The following is a 21093-nucleotide window of genomic DNA, read 5'->3' on the forward strand; positions in this document are numbered from 1 at the left end:
CTTATTGGTAGTTTTGCGCATGAAAGAACCAATCAATTTTATCGATGCATCTGGGGACTGGGGAGAAGACGTGCACAGTTGATTCGGAGAGTGATATATTGACAGATTGACAGCTGGAAGTGAATAGTACGTTATTGTATATGATGATCACAAACTTAAACGCGCACTTCATTTGAAGAGTTAGTGGAAGACACAGAGCAAAATGTCTTCAGGAAATGTTGTCATTATCCCCGTTGACGGGAGCAAAAACAGTGAAAGAGCAGTAAGCTGTAAGTCTCTGTTTGAAAAAAAACCGTAGATCAAAACTTACGTGCAATATTTGTTTACGTTCTCAAATTTACAAAGCTAAACTTTGCTTAGCTTAGTCATATCCACATGATCAGATATTGGTTATAAAATAATGATCGGGAATATTTCAAAGACTAATTGGTCTATCGATGCACATCGTTCGCTGATATGTGCACTCCGATTCGCTGGGATCTTCTCCCAGGTTTCTTGTACTGTGTCCGAACGTCGAAAAGAGACTTAATCAAGAAGAAACTCTCTTTTTTATTATTCTTTTGCCTCCCCTTGAGAGTTTATTAATACAATGTTAAAATTAGAGTTTAAGCGTGATTAACTTAAGAAAAACAATGCCACGAAAGCGAGAATCAAGATGAACAAATATCGCGCATTTTTAGTCCTACAGCACACACGTGAAATATTGGTCGACTTTATTTTGTGATTTCAAATTGCAGCCGAATGGTACATTTCTGAAATGCTTAAATGTATTTGTTTATTTACCAAATCTACTTTTGTCGACCTATGTAATTTCATCATGGCGGTAGTTTTGGTAGAATTTTACCATTCAAATATTATAAAACCTTAACGGAATATTGCTGCGATATTGTTTTAACTCTAGAGGTCCATATTGTAAATTAGTAAAAAAGATTGACAGAAGTACTTACGGATATTTGCTGATTCCTTTTTCTAAGAACCAAATATCAAAATAGCAAGGTTACATAAGCGCCACATTAACATCCTACTTCTTGAGACATAGAGTGTTCTTTTTTCATGTTTCTCCCATTGAGCAGGTGATTAGGAGTACATTACATGCAAATTCAATGACTTTAATTACTTTTTGATTTGACTGTAGAGATTGGGTAAATTCTGTTTGTTTTTGGTTTTTTTAATTTTTTAATCATTTTTCATCAGGGTATCTAGATCATCTTCACTCTAAAGGTGACAGAGTTGTTTTCATCCATGCATTTGATCCTCCACCTATGCAATCTGCAAAACACAGTAAGTACAGGTTTATTGGATCTAAAGATCATAAAACTTCCACTGAAACCATGTGTTCAAAAAGCCCAGATACTATCAAACTTAGGGTACATGTAATATCTACCTTGAGGGTATCTGAACTATATTGTAGAGATGCAAAACTGGTTTTTGATATTAGTTCAGAAATCTTTCATGAAACTTGGGACAGTAGTGTTACTTGATGGAACAAGTAGGTTTACATGTAGATATAGATCTACAGCTGCCTCAGGGTTAGCTTAACCCTTTAACTCCCATGACTGACCAAGACAAAATTTCTCCTTACAATATCAATACAATATCAACCAGATAAGTGATGAGAATAGAGAAAAATATCAGTTTAGGGATAATTAGTTGATCCAGTACTGAATTCTCTGAACTGACATTAGAAGAATTGTATGGTTGACTGTGAGAAGAATTACAAATTTGATCTGGGAGTTAAAGAGTTAAGGGATATTTTTAAAAATATCGAAACGTTGGGTCTATGAATTGTAACTTCTTTGGTTACATTCATTAAATCTGCAAACCAGTGTAGCTTCAAACTATGTCTGATGTATAAATTACTTCTTTTAATTAGTATAAGAATTATACCTACCTGATTGCAGCAATGTTGTCACTGAAGAACACAAAAGCTATAAAAGGAAAACAGACAGGCAACAAAGGAATTAATCAGCAATAGTCATACAATGACTAAGCTACTTTTTTAGAATGTCAAAATAATAACTAACCCTCTAAGACTGAACTTCTTTTCCAAAATTAATTCTCCGGCCTTTCATACACATAGTTACAGGAAAACCCTCTTTTTTTCATTGCATAAGAAGATCAGAGTTACTTTTTGAAAGAACTCTTTTATATTTGCTGGTTCATTGCAGAATGTTGGATGGAGTCAGTGCTGAATTTGAATTTTACATGTAGCTTGCTTTTATTTGAGTTCCCTGTTTTTTCACTCGCTCAGGTGATTTCCCATTTTTTCCTTGTTGAGAACACATCTGGAGAAATTTCATTGAATGAAATGATGATTTCTACTTGACTTTAATTCTTCATTTTTCTTACATGATTCACTTTTTTTTCGCATTTTTGTATCACAGTCAAGCCTCTTTTTGTGACCACTTCTTGCTAGTGACCACTTTTTTCAATTTAAATTGCAGTTATACTAAAACAAGGAATGAACTAAAATGACCTAAAACAACCTAAAATGATCTTGAGTGATGCACACAATGAAGTAAAATAACCTTGACTGATGTCTGATATAACCAAAAATGACATTTAAGTCTAGCTGAAAAGATCCATGATAGTAGCTGGTAGTAGCTCAATGATCTAAGGTGTTCTAAGTGGTCTAAAGTGACATAATATATAAGAAGGTAAGCACTTAGTTTGCACATTCCCACACTTTTCCGTGTTCAAATTCTCAAAGGTTCCTCTTACTTGTAACTGATCACTGAATCTTGCAATGCATGACGCTTTCATAAATTAATAGTTTGCTTTTTCTTGAGACATCACCTTGGGATGCCTATGATATGGCTGACAATTACTTTTTTAAATTGTTCCAGTAAAGTTAAAACATCATTTCATGTCATTTTAGTCAGTGCAGGTTATTTCCAATCATTTTAGGTCAATACATCAGTCAAGGTTATTTTAGGTCCTTTTAGGTCATTTCAGACATCACTTAAGGTCATTTTAGGTCATTTTAGAAATCACTCAAGGTCATTTTAAGTCATTTTAAGTCATTTAAAGTCATTTTAAGTCATTTTAAGTCATTTTAGGTCATTCCCTGTTTTAGTAACTACCTTTTCAAATTACCAAAAGTTTCCAAGTCAAATCACTTCAAATGAAACCTCTTGAAACTGGACATCTCTTGCAAGCAACCACTTTAAGAGATGCTTGTTTTTAAGATTCATTTGTTTTTAACCCACCATAGGCCACCATTTGACAGACAATTGGCCTTATCTCTCACAACGTAATTTGAAAAATGTTTTAACAAATGTTTCCATATAGCCACCAGAAGTGTTTTTCAAAATAACTTAAATGCATGAATAAAGTAACAAACAAGCCAAGCTTCTTTCATGTGAATTGTCCCAAATGCTGTTTGAAATAGTTTGTGAGATACAAAGCAATTGGGTCCATAGATTCCATGATTTTTTTCCTTAAATCATTTGCAAAAAGTTCTTACCATAGGTTTCAATAAGCACTGGCAAAAGGGTCCAAATTACCCAAAATATGGAACCTCTGTGGCCTGACCTCTGATAAGGAACTGCCTCCAGTAAGCAACCACCTACACTTGACATTTTGGGTGGTCACTAACCGGAGGTTCCACTGTAGTCCTAAACACAGTTTGAATTTGGTTAAATTGATGCAGATAGGTGGATATACACAATAGTATGTATTTCATGCTCTCCTCCATTCTCCTCACTAATTGAAGATGGAAAATTTGGCAGGATATCTTAATTTATCATATAAACTATGGTTTTATACAAGGATTTCTAGCCCTGAGAAAAGCCATAACATCACAGGTGAAAAAATACAATATTTTCTTCAGTGTGTTTGATATTGTCGATTAGCTGCTGACACATTACTTGCCTTTTGTGCTACCATTCTCAGTCCAAGGTTGTCTGTCAGAATTTTTTCAGATTGTGGCTGCTAAAACACTGAAAAATCTGTTTCGCTGGCAGACAGTGACACTCAAACTTTCCTATAAGGGGAAGAAACAAAATGTGAAAAGAAAAACCAAAAGTTATGTATTCAGTGGCTTTGGTAATGAAATTTCTTGTGGCTGAAAATGAAAATCAAATACAGGAAGATTCGCCACAGGTTGATTTTATGCACTGTATCTTTTTATTTCCATTTGTTGTGAAAGTCAACTTTTTTTGTCAATAAAGGGCTATCATGTTTATATGAATTAAACAAAATAATATATGGTTGCTTGTAGATATGGAATTTCTCTTTTTTTGTGTTCAACTTGACATCTCACTGGTGAAGATTTGCCACAGGTTGATTTTATGCACTGTATCTTTTTATTTCCATTTGTTGTGAAAGTCAACTTTTTTCGTCAATAAAGGGCTATCATGTTTATATGAATTAAACAAAATAATACATGGTTGCTTGTAGATATGGAATTTCTCTTTTTTTGTGTTCAACTTGACATCTCACTGGTGAGCTATCAAGTTAAACACTCAAAGAAAAATTCTATATCAATGCACACCCATGTATTATTCTCTTTATAATGCACTGTCGTATGACTGATAGTCTATCAGTTCTGAGTGTGTTTTCTGATATAGGTATTGGTTAAATACATGTAAGTAAGGAGATCAAATATAATTTTGTATTTAATTTAATCACTTCTGCAAACAGAAGGGTTAAACAGTATGAATACAAAAAGTCTCTTCCAGACTTGTAAGCACAGCATAGAAGTAATCAAAAATGTAAAATAATAAACTGTGAGATTGGATGTTGGAGACCACCCCCTCTAAAAAAAGTCTAGTTGTACAAGGTAGGGTTTCAATGAATTTGTCTGCAGAGAATTACATCTAGGACAAAAGCTTCACCGCTTGCATGACAAGCATGTTGTTTTGCCATCAAAGATATGAGACTGTCCTCTTAATTTATTCCAAACTAGCTGCTTCAATCATTGGTTCTCAAAAGGCAAGATGCTCATTCAACTCAAGAGACAGAAGTCTCACCTTTAAAGATGATAATTATGCTTGACTTGTGCAAAATATGACCAAGCAGTAATTTATTTTTAGCAGTACTGTCACTACTGAATAACCATGTATTATTTGCTGTTTACTCTTGATCTTTTACCATCAATAATCATTTTTCTTTCTTTTGCTGGGCAGCAAGTGTCGACCTCAAGAACAACTATGATGAGTGGTGTGTCTTAATTCAGAAGGCCCAAGACAAAGCCAGGGGCCTTCTGAAAGAGTATGATGAAAAATTTGCCTCCCTAAAGGTCAGTGCAAGTCTTCTTTTGTACAGTAAGTGCATTTCATATTGGTGAACTCATGTTGTATGTTATTTATAACTTTGCAAGCTTTGACTACAATGCAATCAGGACAGGAGAAAAGGTTGTGTTCCTTAACGTGACTTCCAGTTATTTCTATCTCCACGTGCTTTTAGAGTTCCTCTTTGTGCATTAAATTATCGGTTCTTAGATTTTTGTCTTGTTGCCATGCTAACTTAATAAGTGCTCCCCTCCTAATCTGAGCACCCCCATTTTAACTGAAATATTGAAGAAGTGCCCAAGCACTTATTTGAGGAAATACTGTACATCATGTTGCTCCCTGTGTTATGGTCGGGCCTTATTATTGTTTATACAGAAACCCATTTAACCCAACCTTACATCTGAAATGAAAAGATATGGTTATGAGTCAATAATTTCATCATATTTTTGTTTTTGTTTTTGTACCACATCCTTTTGAATTTTCACTTGGAATCTTGGGTGTTGGTAAAAGTTACTTTCAGGTGAACTGGAGCTGACTGAATCTTCAAAGTGTTGACACTCAATACATCATATGTACTTCACATATACCAAGTACTAAGTTATCCCCACCCCCCTTTCCCATGGCAAAAGTTAAAAGTTCTGAATTTTAAAGGTAGTTGAAGGTCAAGGCTAAGAAAAAAAACATTATTCTTGTTTGATAGGGACAACTGTCATACAAGATGATTCATGATTCAGGCAAACCAGGAGAGGTCATAATTAGTTACAGCAAGAAAGAAAATGGAACAGTATTAGTAATGGGTTGCCGAGGACTGGGCAAGCTTCGGAGAACATTGCTAGGGAGTGTCAGCGATTATGTTGTCCGGCATTCTTCCATACCTGTGATTGTGATACCTCCAGCTAAGTGATGGATAGGCAACCAAGTAGTACAATAAGCATAGATTATTAATGAAGGAAAAGAAACATTGTTATTTAGAAAGCTACAAAATGCAGTGATGCAAGCTAGAGTCAAGTCAATCAATAGTACTTAGTGTTATTAAGTTGAAATAATTTTAGATTATATGAATAGAAATTAGTTTGGGGTGAGTAGAAATGATTTGTTTGACACACAATGCATCACTTCATAATTTAATGTACATGTTAGTGATATTCAGATACCTGTCGATCATTTTTGAGTCAAAGGAGTAGAATTTTTTTATTTTAGACAATTTAATTATGTCTGCAGATGCTTGTGGACTTTTGGGAACACTCCTTCCATTTCCAAAGTTGTCCCAGAGAGTTGCTTCACAACCTTTTCTTTGATGTCCCCTTTTCTTAAATCAGAGATGTTTGGGAAAGCATGCTCACTTGCAAGAACCTATCTCTTCTTCATTTACTTTTTTGTTACCTTACGCACTTAAAGAAAATATGTCAGTCAAAACTTTAACATTAAAGGTCCAAATTTTATCACAGGTGTAAGATTTTGGCAGGTAGATAGAATTTACTATAAGTATTACTTAAGCTACATCTGAGGTACAATCTATGTGTAATTTACTGTACAGTTGAACTACTATAATAGGTGTGCCCACCCCCCAGGCCATAATTTCATAGAAGCACTTCTTCCCCTACAAAAACCTCCACGTGTCCCCTGATTTTCATTAATAGTAGGGATACAAGAAAACCTGTTTCTATTGGCGTAATATTTATGACTTTTTAAGCTTCAACTACAGTGGAATTGGTACAGGATAATTTTTTCTCTTCCATCTTGTTCCAGTTGTTCCATGTTCTTGCAGTGTTCTTTTGTGTGTCATCAGTTCTTTTATTTTCACCCAATGCTGGGCTAACTTATTAAGCACCCCCTTGATTAAGCCCCCTCCTTTCAATAAGTGCTGCCTTCCACCCCACCCCGCCCCACCCCCCCTTAGAGCCAACAATCAGCATCTGGAATCATCAAATCAGCACCTGGATGCTTATTTAAGGAAATATGGTATCTTTAAAGTTCCAAGGAACAATTCAAATCCTACTTATTTTGAACAACATAATCCAGGGGAACAAATTTTATGTACCATATCAGATATTGTTAAGAACAAATAATACCTAGCATTTTTAGGGAAAGTTGGGAAATATCCACACCATAACTGTAAATGATTACATAAATCTACTCTAAAGGAAGCTCTCTGATTTAAATATATAAAAATCAATATGAGAACACTTTGTTTGCACAACTACATACAAGAAAACTAATATTTCTGTCATTGTTTCAGTTCAATTGTCTTAAATCATTTGCATTGTGGTCTCTCATTTTCATTACAACCTACATAATTATATAATTCAATAAAGGTTATCATGGATATTATTGGTTTTTTTATCACTTATATCCTTAAACTCCCATGAGTTGACAAAGACAGAATTTCTTACACTATCGAGTAGACAAGTGCTGAATATTTCAAGTAGGGGATTATTAGTTGATCTGGCACCAATTTTCAAACCAACATTACAGAACTGTATGGAAGACAGTGTGGGAAATTACTAAGAAAAGATCTTGGGAGTGAAAGGTTTAACCCTTTAACTTGCATGAGTGACCGAGACAGAATTTCTCCTTACAATATCAAGCAGACAAGTGATGAGAATAAAGAAAAATATCAGTTAGGGGATTATAAGTTGATACAACACCAAATTCTCCAAACTAACATAACAACAACTGTATGGCACACAGTTAGGGGAATTACTAATGAGATCTTGGGAGTTAAAGGTTTAATACAGAGGATACATCTAACAGCACTATATACATCAAAGGTAGCCATTAGCTCTGCTTTCATGTGCCTAGTGATTATACATCTACATGTATCAGAGTACAATTAACATGAACATTGATTTGTTTATTGAAATCAGAGTGCAATCTCACAGTGAAAGTTATCAACTTACTATACAACTTCTAATGTACAACTTTACGAATCATTTGATGATTACCAAGCTGACAGAAATGTAAGAAATACTGCTATCTTATCTATGAGATTCCCCTTTACTGCCAACACATGCCAATAGTCTCATAGCTGTGTGTGACTCAAAGATTGTCCTAGACCACTGGGTCACTAACTATATTTAGTAGATGGCCTTCATCAATGTAAGTTAGCAAATCCATGATGCTCAAAGCGATCTGGAGGTGGAACAACTGACACAGGAACACTTGAATGGTGAAGACAGTAGTCACTTACACTCCCTACAAGAGCACGGCTTACTGTGCCCAACCCACGGGATCCCATTACCACATGATCAACTTTTCTTTCTTTGATAACTTTACACACAGCCTCTCCTGGAGCTCCATTCTCCTTGATGAGCCGGCATTTCAGCTGCCAGAAAAATAAAAGATCCACTTTTCAGAAGAGTGAGAATCAAAATATACTAATAAAAGAGCAAAAGGTTAAATACAAATTTGTAAATATGCAAGTAGAGTAGATGTTCTTGCGAACTCTAGTGAGCATAAATATATGTTGCCATGCAATTCAACCATGGCAAATTCTTCAGGATCAATTCACCAAAAACAAGGAAGCTCTAAACCTGTATTAACTTGTATACAGATCTTTTCAAAAAGATAAATACTGATATGCAAAATGCAGGTCACCAAATTTGCCTTTGAGTCACAAGCATAGAAGACTGAAATTTAGAAAAAATACTGCATAGGCTGAGGCTGCAGAGTTAATCACAAGTTAATAAGAAAGTTAAATATATCATTAAGTAATTTCAAATAAAATGGAATGAAAGCTACAATCCATACTGGATTGCATATATTGGTATTAATAAAAATAAAATAACCATTAAGTAAACCCAATTTGAGCTAAAACTGAGCACAGCCTATGTACATATACTGTATCTTGGGTTAAAATATCTCTGCAACATCTAGGATAAAATCTTTATATAGAGAGGCCTTCAAATACAAAATAATTTATTTATTTTGAGTTTTTTTAATGGAACTGTAACCTACATTGCTTTCTTGGCATTTCTTGTAGTAGGATTCTAAAAGTGTGCGGGCTTTTTTGTCACTTTCTTCAAGATGCTTCTTCCATCCATCAGTAAATTCAAAACCGTCTAGAAAAACAAAATTTATCTAAATTAAACTATTAAAACTTACTAAATTAAAGACACCAAGAAAAAGTATTCATTTGCACTGAGAAACATATTCCATAATTCTTAAAGGCGTTGCAATTACAGCTTGTGCATTATAAAACAATTGAAGCTTCAGAATATGAAAACTTTTCATGAGGATGGAGAGACTGTACAAGAAGCTGTGGAAATAAATAAGAATATTGGAGTTGAAGTTTGAGAACTTCATGAGTTTTAATGAGCTTCACCTGAAAAGGTCACTTTTGCATTAGGATCTGCATAAATTGTTGCACTCACAGCCAGTGAATAAAAGCTATAACTGCAGAAATTTATAAGACCTGAGCTGGCAGTGTATCTTTATAACACCATACCACAGAAGAAATTATTTTACAAGTACTGTAGAACCTTACATGGATATGGCGTGGCTGGTAGTGATGGTACCTCTGCTGCATGGAACACCAATATCTCATCATCCTTGCGATAAAAATTCTTTGTATACCCTGGGAAAACATAAGGAATTTATCATATACAATTCTCACTAAGCTGCATGAATGGTACCCATATTTTATCAAATACAAATAAAAGTGCTCTGATAAGCTGACAAATGCACAAGTGTGTAAATCAACTTTTTTGGCCTTAATAAGCATGTGCCACCAGAGAATTAAAGGATTGGTTTTAAGAGGCCTGAGTCTTAGCTAATTCTTAACTTCTAAATAAGTGTTGAAAGTAGTCCATGATTGCAATGGGTTGCTTCACTTTGCTCTCTGATTCAGGTCTTGAAAATAAAATTCACTCTCTTAGAAAATCAAATTCAAAACTTAATTCATTACCAACTTGGTTGCTCATGTTTTCCAAAGCTTTAGGCAATTTACAAATTTTTATTTCAAATTCTAATTGACTCCTAGTGACATTTTCCTTCGCATTGACTAGCTGTTACATGTATGATCATTACTGAGATTTTGGTTTCACCACAGTTGTTCAAAACGTGTTCTCAACATAGTACACAATTTCAGTATTTTACTCAAAGAATAGGATATTCTCAATTGGTATTGGCTTCTGCAGTAAGAAATCTTGAGTTGGATATTCAGTAACATATCAATTAAATAAAAAAAATTTAATCGTATCTTGGCATCATATGATGTTACTACATCAGTTAAAACTAAGAAACGTACGGAGGAACTAGACGGGAATTTTCCTCGACCAAAGCACCCTTTGGAGCAACTGCTTCATAAATTAAAACTGTCCCAGGACACCCATACGGAAAACGTGCAAGGCAAAGGTGCTTGATTGTCAAATAAATTTCCCAGATGAATTGGCACAGAGCTGTTAAGTAGAGTATAACCAGCTGACAACGATTATAAAAGACTGATAATGATCCAGTTGATATTTATTTGATCAAGAAAATATTCTCTCTACAATAAGGTGGAACAATCTAATTTGCCACCGTCGAATCCTCGGCGAGTGTGGAATATGGGAAATCATTGTTTTTTTTTTTTTTAGTTGAGCCGGTCAAATACAAACTGAAAGCTTTAAACATTTGAGCAGACAAGTTAAACGCCTCTTGTGTAGATAGGGGAAAAATAAGCTGCGATTTTACGGGAAAAAGATCGATCGTCCGAAAACAATGAATGTACCTAAGCCGAATAGGTCAATTATGCACTGCGAGTCAAGAAAGACGCCAATACTCACAGTCAAAAGCTCTCTCGCTGTGTTCACTGCCATCAACAGGCACTAGTACTGTTCTCTTCTTAACGTCTTCTTGCTGCTTTGCCATACTTCTTTATTCGGTAGCAAATGAAATTATTTCACCAGCTTACTGTATGTTAAGTACGTTCCCACCGGTCAGGGTCGTGAAAACTGGCACGTATCGCTGACACGTTCACACGCGTGATTTTTGTCACGAACCTCTTTTTCGTGAACGTGTGCGAAAAGATCCCGGATGGCTGTTGAAATATTAAAGAGGAATTAAAACAGAGGGGGTTAGGAGAATTTGAGAAAGTTATGCAAACCCCATACGCATAACTGTGAAGAGGAACACGACTGAATCTCAACAGATCCTGTAATCGTTTTATGACAAGTGTAAACACAGGAAGACCACCTGATGGGTGCAACGTTAACAGGCAGGGCGAACTTCTCGCAAAATAAAGGAACGTATTGCGGTTGCTAATAAAGGATTGAAAAACAAGATAAACACCTTATCTCTCTCAAACAAAACCTCAAGGAAGTGAAACGAAAAGTTTTTTTGCTTTCACGTGCCTTTTACAACGTCTTTACATGTAGCCCCCAATTTATATGCAGAGAGAAACTCGAGAACTCAACATCTAGAGCGACTAATCAGATTTCAGTAGTGCTGAAGTTACTCACAAATCGCACTCAACTCTTATCTAGTATTACTATTATTATTACTAAATGGTTAAGAATATATGAAAGTCATATATTTGAACTGCGGATAAAGACGTGAATGAAAGTGATCCTCGCAGTAAGTGATCCTCGTAGTAATGTGCACTACTGCCTAAGTAGTGCACATTACTACGAGGATCACTTTCATTCACGTCGTTATCCGCAGTTTAAATATATGACTTTCATATATTCTTAACCATTTATTCATCACTTCACGGGTTTATTTAGAACCAACTTCATGACCAGCTCCCAGTTGGCTTGTTAGCTCAGTTGGTAGAGCGCTGCACCGGTATCGCAGAGGTCATGGGTTCAAATCCCGTATAGGCCTGAATTTTTTTTCAGGTCTTACTTTCACTACTGCCAAAGCAGTGCACATTACTGCGAGGATCACTTTCAATCACATATTATTATTACTATCATTATTTTTGTTGGTGGTGGATAGCTAACCTGATGAAGTGCCGCATTCATCTGTTCGGCAGTACGTCATGTTAATTACGTCCCACTGACTCGCCTTGAAGAAACCTGTAAATTGTGATGTGTCGTGACGGTATTATGAATCAGCTTATTTGCAAATAACTACAATAAACTCGAATAATGGTATTTCTGACGAATGAGTCTGCGAATAAGGCAGAAATAAATATTTTGTCGGCACGAGATACGACAAGGCCGTATCAACTGCGTTTGACTGTGTCAGTATGAAAGCTCGCCCGGCCAATCACGTTCTATTTACAAATACATTACCGTCACTAATATTCTGACCATTTTATGGCTAACGGTTAATTCCATTCCATTGCTGTTAAAGGAAAATTATCATAATGAACTTTTTTTACGACTGAAGATTAAATTCGTCTATTTTTATGTCTAACGGCTAAATGTTTTGCCGTTTTCCGGCAAACGATTAACCCCGTTGGGGCCCTCTCATTAATGCATTGGATTTGGCCTGGATATTTGCACGTGTCCGGGAATTCATGGATTACCACTCGTTTATTTTAAATTTCTGTTGCACCAATCTTATTGATTACAAGCGTTAAGGGGGTTAGCTGAGCAAAATACAGATAAAAGCACAGTTGGTGGAGCCTCGCCTCTAAATTGGGTGAAAAAAAGCAGATTAACAGATAAAACTGAAGTGATTCATAGAATTGCGGAATGCCCTCAATGACACAGCTGAACTTAATCTCCTGCTCACGTGCACCTCTGAACAGACAGTAAAAACATATCCAGGTCGCGAAACTAAACGTTTTTTCATAAAGAAAAATTTGTCTCAAATCTCAATTATCACGTGTGTTATGCCCTCTTGTGTCGAACGTATGGTAAGCACTGGCGCGGTCAAGGTCATTACTGAGATCATCAAGGTAAAAAAATTGCCAAAACTGAAAGATGAATTACGTAACAAACTTTCACTTTGCAACGGTTGGTCCTCGGCCATTCCACTCCACCCGCTCAGTCGAACGGATCAGAAGGCAGATCATAGCACAAAATTAAACAGCTGAACTTTATTGATTCAGATCATGAACTTTTACCCAAACAAAACTAAATCTAAAAGGTGAAGGAATAAGTAAAATCTGACATTTGGAGAGAACGTAAGTCGCGTTTTGTAAGCCTTAATTAAAACTTCACTCAGTCGAATAGAACAGAGGGCAGATCCTCGGAAAACAATCGTATTTTATTGATTCATATCAAAGGAACTTTTAATCAACCAAATCTAGGTTGACATAACCGAGTAAATTGGACAATCGAAACGGATATAAACTTTATACTGACTGACTGACTGAGTCATTTTGACCAGGATATGGAAAAATATAACAGTCATTGGTATGTTCTAAACATCCGAACTTTAAAATTGCGTTTTGTACTTCTTTAATATCAAATCAAGTAAATTATTGATCCTCGCAGGAGTGCTCCAATTTAAGCAGTTATTTCATTAAAATTTTTCATATAAAAAACGTCAAATTTTATGTCTTAAGGCTTGGCATATAGCTCGACATGACTGACGCGAAGTTTTGATCAACTTCGAATTTAAGAAGAAGTACCTCGTTAAACCACCCATAGGCCGCCCCTCATTAATATACACGATAGCTCAAAATTTAAACTTCGAAAATCTACATCTGCTTTATTAACTGAACAGTTGAGACAGTAACATACGGCGCATATAACTAAACACTTAAGTACGTATCTTTTCATACCTACGGCACTGCATGATGGGCAGTTCAACCAAGAACATCGACCATGGTGCTATCACCACTGTATCACGAGGTGGCATGAGCTGACCAGACACTTTACTGCGCTTAATCTCAACAAATGAAATACATCATAGTTAAAGATGGACTCCAGATGAAGCTCGCATGATTCAAGTTTGCCTGCAGCTGATTCTAGGCTCGACCTAGGTATCCTATTTCGTCCCCAAATTCGCGTGTTTTGCGGCGGTCATCACATGATGTTATCATGTTCAATCCGAAAAGCTAGTGAAGCTCTTGACGTGGTGCCGTGACTTCTACAAAGTGGAAACACTTCTTTAATTCCTATTATCTCATTACACCGACAAGTTCGCGTGATACCGAGCGATTATCACACGTAGCTGTCATATTCTATCGACAGTAGGAAAAAAACTTCATGGCCCGGTGTCTTCGCTCGTACAGATTGTAAATTCGTTTTTCAAAAAAAAAATGGAACTTAAAACTGACACGTCCCAGCCGAAAAACGCATAAAACCGAAAAAAATTTCTTCACTGATCCAAAGATAATCTTTCCAGTAAATCACGTTCTTAACACAGCACGGTGTAACCTGGGGGTCAGACCTTTGATCGATGCAAGTTCATTGAAATCAATTCGAACCCGTTCATCGCGACAACAGAGCACTTAAAAGCTGTTCAAACTTCAGCTACTTTAGTTAACAAAAGTCCTTGTCGTGCTATCAGCGTTAGCAATCAGAGGTTATCCAGAAGCCAAAGAAATGGACAATAATACAGCAGGAGAGAGACGGATAGTGATTGGTGTGGATGGAAGCCAGCACAGTGCAAGAGCTTTCCAGTGTAAGTGGCAACTAAGTTGAAAAGTTTTCTTCAGATGCGAGCTTCACTTTCCTACTGTCTCACATCCGTTCAGGGTGAAGCTGAAGTTCTGCATCATAAGGGTTGTGTAACAGTTGTTAAGGTTTATAAACAATTACCTGATAACGACAAATCGGCTCGCCTTTCACCAAGGATCTTTTCATCGATTCTCCCTAATAACCAGCATACATTTATCATAATGACGGTTTTGGTGTCGGGTTAAGCCATACCCCCTGGGGGAGATTTTCTCTTGACAACGTATTTTAATTGTAAATAGAAATTATTTCATTAATAGACACGACGAGGAATGACTGGGTTGAAGTAGGGGTCTAGACACGAGTTTTGATATGAGTTTCGCCTTGACGGTTAAGTTGTGATGTATTAGTATTGCATCAGTACTATTAACCTCTTCACAATACTTGAAAGTCAGTTTAGCCCCTGTGCTGTTACCCAGTAATCGAGACAGAGGCTGAAAAAAAAGGAAGATGAACAAAAAAGGCTTTGTTTTTAATTTTTGTTCCACCCATTCATGCACTTTTGTCAACTTCACTTCAATACCTCACAACCGCTTACTTCTATTTTCCTTTCCAATACCTTACATCTTCCGATGAGACAGCGAGGGGCGGGGGTTACTGAAGGTTGTTGGCAAAGAATATGTTATAAACACTACAAGCTTCTTGGTTTTGTTTAAGCGCTTTCTGCACGGCTTATTGGGAGGATAAAAATTTTTTCTTGTTATCTGTCAACGCTCTTATCAATTAATTTCATTGAATCGATTTCAGGGTTAGTCAAGAATATGTGTAACATGGAAACGGACCGACTACTTGTTGTTCATGCGTACGAGCCTCCGTCTATGGCAGTTTATCCCTACGCTCGTAAGTGTCACAAATTACGACCTACAATCAATATATCATGCATTAGGCTAAGAAAAAATTTATAACAAAGGATAGAAGGTTGCTTATATTTCTTTTTTTTCCCCTTAAGTGTAATTCAAATGCTCAATACAAGTGCTCATTCTTCCGAATCATACGTGAACAAAGTCGTTACTTAAGGTATTTTTATTAGTGCAGCGCACAGACCTGAGTTCTCAAGACCACGAGAAAATAATGGCTTCTTGTCTGGGCCCAGGGAAATGTCAAATTCCCTTAAATTATTTACAGATATTCGTAGCTGGACCACCCCATGCGTGTCTTGACCAAGCATTAAGAATCCGTTTTTCAAAATATTTGTAACACAACACCTCTTCGCGCTGCGAGGCGAGAGTCACGTTTCGCTGAAATCGAAACGGATGTTTACTTGCACGTGTCTCGGATCGCTTTTCGTTTGGCACACAGAGAATGAAAAACACCTGTCTTCTTTCAGTTAGCCTTGGTCGCCTGTCAGTAAGATTAATGTAATGACTAACAGCAATAAGACTGGTTCTTTTGATATCAAACTGACATCAGTAAGGAGAAACTACATTAGGAGACCACAATGCTTTCTACCCAAGCTAAAAATAACAGAAGCGAGATCGACACATCCCAGCCAATGCCCTGGATTTTCCCTCTCTGTCCCTTTATTTTCTCTTGCTTGAACTGAATGCCAGGACATAACTAAGAAAAAATGTGGAACAGTATCACTAAATGCCAGTTCTTTCAGATGGTTCCGCATACTACGAGGCTATGCAACTCTCTCTGAAAAAAGACAAGAAAGAATTGGAAGAGCTGTGGCAGATGTATGAGAGGAAATGCAAGCACTATAAGGTTTATGAGATTTACTTTTAAGAATATGAATGAGCTTTGTTATATATAAAAAAACTCTGCCTGATGTAGGCAAGGGAAATTTTTTGGCACCTCTCGTTTAAATTTCATTAAACCATTGGCAAAGCAAATACAACGTAAATCAGAATTTTAGGTAAGGACAAGCATGCAAACTGCTCATTATGTGTAAACGCGAGGAAGCAATTTTCAATCGAGTGTCGAAAGTAATCCGGAATTGCATTGGTTTTACTTTACTTTGCACTGTGATTGGTCCAGAAAACTCGCGCCATTCTCTAAACCAATCAGGTTCAAACTAAAATCAATAACGACAGTTACTTGCCTTTTCCCGCACTTTAGGCCCGTTGCCATTTACTATGCATTCTCATTGGTATTTTGGGGTATATTCCTTTTTCTGATAAGCCGTTTTATTCTTTTTGGTTTTGGTTTAGCATCAAGTAACCAGTGGCGGATCCAGGCCTTGAGCTAAAGGAGGGAGGGGGGGGGGGCGGTTTTTTTGTCGCTTGCCCTGCCAGCTTTACTTCCTTCTACGATTCTTTTTTATTTATATTTTTTTAACCCAAAATAAGGGGGGGCCAGGGCCCCCCGAGTCCCCCGGGCTCCTCCCATAGGTAACTAATATATTTTGCTTTGTGCTTGGTTGATTGTGTGGACAGAGTTCTTTTCTGGTTCAAAGAAAGAGGGAGGTAGAGCAAAATCAATACAACACCCTATTTTGTTCGACACGCAAATGAAAATTCCTCTGACGAGTATGTTTAGAATCAAGAGGCTTCCTTGATCAAACGACGAACGTGAGACGATGAGCATGACTTTTTAAAGATATATTAAGTGCATGAATGTATTGCAAAAAAGAATGATACAAGCCAAGATTTGCCTAGTTTATTAGTTTATTGCAAAAACGTTAAAAGCGAAAACGGTGAAGCCTTGAAATTAACTATTAGATATTTGCTGACAATTGGATGCGTGGAGCTAAGATAATCTACGACTAATATTAAAGGGGGTAAGTTTTTAAAGAAATTGTAGTGCTGCGTCGGTGGGAGAGTATAGCAGGTAATTTAGTATTATCAGCTGAGTTGATAACGTAAATTGGCCACCGTAAAGAGTTTAAAGGCTGACGTTTCGGGCGTTAGCTCTTCGTCAATCGCTCTGACGAAGGGCTAACGCTCGAAACGTCAGCCTTTAAACTCTTTACGGTGGACAATTTACGTTTTCGTCCCAGTTGTTAATACTAAATTATCTGTTACGACTACTTTTAGTTGAGGTTGCGGTTGTTTTTTTCCTTTGTTTAAAACCATCTTATAAGTGCGATTTAAAATAAGACATCCTGAAAGTAGTTTTGTATTGCTATGTTCTGACAGCTTAATTACAAGTTGTTCAAGGAGGAAAGTTGCAAACCTGGAGAAGCGATCTGTAAAGTGGCAAACGAAGAAGATGCGCATTTCATCGTCGTGGGTTCCCGTGGCTGTGGAACACTGCGGCGGACATTCCTTGGTAGTGTCAGTGACTATTGTTTGCATCATACTCATATTCCTGTAGCGATTATTCCACCTCCAAGCTAACTTGAAATGGCGGCCAAATTAACTACATCTTAAATCAAGACTTTGCGTCTGCCATTAATTTGCGGAAAAATAATACTAAAGACAGATGTAAGCAAAGATTAAATTATTTTGAACAGAGACACTCTAGTAGATTATATATATAGTAGGCTATATACGATCAACGACAGATATAAGCAAAGATTAAAATATTTTTGAACAGAGACACTCTAGTAAATTTTATATATAGAGAGATCATATTTTATATACTGCAAATGTTAAAGGTGAACATATATTTAACTGACCAAGTTTTCACTGTATAGTAACCATGGATGGTGTATGACTTGTTTTCCATGATAAACTCAATAAAGTAATTCAGGTCTTGTGCCTTTAAACTTGAAAAAGCTTGATTTGATTCGAGGTGAAACGAGTATTTCTGTCGTGCGGTGGATGAAGATCCAGTTCATCGTTGGGTTCCTCACCAGGCATATTCCTGGGCAGGGGGCAAGCATTGTAAAAGTTGCATATATTGCCCAGTTCCTCCCGGAAATCAAACCTGGATCTCTTGTTTTGGGGTCAGTTGTAGCAGCGTGGTTAGAGACCTATAGCCATCTATCAATGTTTCTTTAAGCAGTAAGGTCCACCATGGACTGTTGATAGTTAGAACTGCGTGTAAAGCTCTGCTAAGCCGCAAACCTTTAATTTTTATCGTCGAATATATTTAATTATTAAATGTCTGACCCTTATCTCCTGGGGGAGGAGGGGTAAAGGATTTTTTGGCATCACATGGTTTTCAGGGGGAACGGAGGGTTATCAGTTCTCGCCAACAACCCTTCCCCCCTCTCAACTGCCATTGAGAGGGGGGGGGGGGGGAAAGGATCATAAGAATAAAATTATCGAGACAACCAAAATCCTCCGACTCCCTCTAAGTGATTAAAAATGACTCGTCTCTGAATGTTGGGATCAAGTACCTCCGCTGAGTTGAGGTGGGAGAGAACAAAACAGGACACTGAAAAGTTAGCAGTTCTAGAGTTCGTTAATGGGGTGAGAGCTCGGATCCATGCGATAACGAGGGACTTACAAACCTTTTTGCTCACAAGGAGCGCAAGAATAAGTTTTCCTTGACTTTCGCTGAAAATTTACTTTAAAAGTTTTGCTCGCCGTCATGGTTGTTCTAGACTCTGATACACTGCTGATGACGAAACAAAGACGTTGATGATGATAATGATAACAGTGATAATCATGATAGCAACGATGATGAGAATTAAGATGGCTAGAGATATCCGTTTACTCAAAATAGATCTGAAACAATGAAAAATATACTAGTATTCTGTCCATTTTTCTGTTAACCCTGGTAATAAAATTTTCCTCTTAAATTGACTGTTTTAATAGATAATGAGCGTCCCAACATGTCCTTATGCCGGTGTCGAATGTGTGCTGCCAAGTTCACTCATTGACAGTCCTGCCACATGTAAGTCATCTTACACAAAACTTGCAGTCTCGTCCCTAAAAAATACAAGGAACGTGACCTATGGGAACGAGTGTTTTTTTCTTTTTTGATTCCTTTCTTTTTTTTTTTTGATGAGCTAAGACTAATGCCAGTATGCGCCTACGTCGGTTTCCCGCTCAAGAATCGCCAAAGAAAAGAAGCAGGAAAATACTTCGGAAAACAACAAAGATCGAGTATTTGAGACAACCTTTCTTGACATTTTTCCCTCTGTTACATAGATGGAGGCGTCAAAGTCCTAAATTGCTGTTGGGTGTGTGGAAGGAAGTGATTTTCAAAAAGCAAAAGATTATGCAAACGACTTCCGAGTTTTGTTTTATGATTGTGTTGGCGACCGACGTAGATTATTTTATTTGTAAAGGATGCAAGAGGCCTGTCGAAGAGCACACATTTATTGAATCGCATACTTTTATCATGTCATTGCTATCTCCCGTTACCGTTGATCATTTAAAGTACTCACTTAACTGTGAGCGTTTTGTAGAGCTTCAACTATACTGCTAGTGCCACGTAATTGCAATTTTAGCGAAAAATAAAAGTTTACAGAAGTTTATATTTTGTTCCAAAAGTTTTTTTTTTTGACATGAATCAGGCGGTTGTGACCGGGAAAAAAAAAATGTCAATGTCGAGTAAAGAAAAGTAAGACAATGTTAGTACTCGAGATACGGTTGCTAGTTCAAAGGAGAGCGTGTTAGAGTGCGGAGTAAGCAAAACTCTTTTCAATCATCAGCCTCGGAAATATGATCAGATCTGATCAACAATGTGAGGAAATTGTGAATTAAAACAAGCACTAGTTTGGGCCTCCAGTTGTAAAATGAATAGTTAAATTGATCAATTATTTCCCAATAATTATTTTATTCATTTATCATTTCAATTGCACAAAAAAATCATGTATACTCTTTGCAACCTTATTCTCCAACCTATTAAATTACAAGAGTTGTTTGACAATCCGTTGGTCTGAAAAGACTCTTATTATTACAAGCCAAACAACAAGAACCAGTACGACTGATATTAACTGTAAGGATGAAAAGCAAACATTTCCAAAAGCCTTTTTTCCCCGGGAACAAGACTAGTGAGGTCAGATTAAACAAATGTGGAGAGGTTTGTTGATCTCTTTATGAAAATGGATGATTTACACCTATCAGAGTTTAGAGAAATGAGACTTAAGTCAAAAGGGGACTTTGACATTGCATTTTCTGCAGTAGTGGCACCGGTTTGGATGCCTATATGAGGAAATTTATAGTTTTCAGTCAGGTGTGTGGTTGCTCACATACAGAACAAACAATTTGAACGACTCAAACTATGCACAATTATTCAGTTAAATTGGCTGGGATAGGTGATAACGATCTTTAGTCCTATTTGACTTGAATTCTGCAGGTAAACAATTAATACAGTCATAATTTCCTGAGGTGTGCGTTGTGATCATGTCTTACCTAAAATTATACTTCTGATAAGGAGCAGTACTTCAAGTCGTGAGGAATAGTAGGTACCTCATTGTGCTACATATATTTTGGTGTGACCGGAAAACACAGGCTTGCTAA

General features: G+C 36.8%; 3 protein-coding genes across 3 annotated transcripts; 2 read left to right on the forward strand and 1 right to left on the reverse strand.

The window, feature by feature from the left end:
• Positions 1–199: 199 nt before the first annotated feature.
• On the forward strand, positions 200–8002 carry LOC131782670 (universal stress protein in QAH/OAS sulfhydrylase 3'region-like). Its single transcript, XM_059099411.2, has 4 exons — positions 200–269; positions 1195–1281; positions 5130–5242; positions 5935–8002. The coding sequence occupies exons 1-4, from the start codon at positions 203–205 to the stop codon at positions 6136–6138; spliced, it is 471 nt and encodes a 156-aa protein (XP_058955394.1). The 5' UTR covers positions 200–202; the 3' UTR covers positions 6139–8002.
• A 65-nt stretch (positions 8003–8067) lies between these two features.
• LOC131782668 (universal stress protein Sll1388-like) lies at positions 8068–11214 on the reverse strand. Its single transcript, XM_059099409.2, has 4 exons — positions 11000–11214; positions 9721–9810; positions 9192–9295; positions 8068–8559 (listed from the first exon to the last, which is right to left on the reverse strand). Exons 1-4 carry the CDS (start codon positions 11082–11084, stop codon positions 8329–8331), a joined length of 510 nt encoding a protein of 169 aa, XP_058955392.2. The 5' UTR covers positions 11085–11214; the 3' UTR covers positions 8068–8328.
• A 3171-nt stretch (positions 11215–14385) lies between these two features.
• Positions 14386–18381, forward strand: LOC131782669 (universal stress protein in QAH/OAS sulfhydrylase 3'region). The gene is made up of 4 exons (XM_059099410.2): positions 14386–14738; positions 15539–15631; positions 16395–16498; positions 17872–18381. The coding sequence occupies exons 1-4, from the start codon at positions 14660–14662 to the stop codon at positions 18070–18072; spliced, it is 477 nt and encodes a 158-aa protein (XP_058955393.2). The 5' UTR covers positions 14386–14659; the 3' UTR covers positions 18073–18381.
• Positions 18382–21093: the final 2712 nt, after the last annotated feature.

Source organism: Pocillopora verrucosa, chromosome 10 (assembly GCF_036669915.1).
Source record: "Pocillopora verrucosa isolate sample1 chromosome 10, ASM3666991v2, whole genome shotgun sequence".
NCBI lineage: Eukaryota > Metazoa > Cnidaria > Anthozoa > Scleractinia > Pocilloporidae > Pocillopora > Pocillopora verrucosa.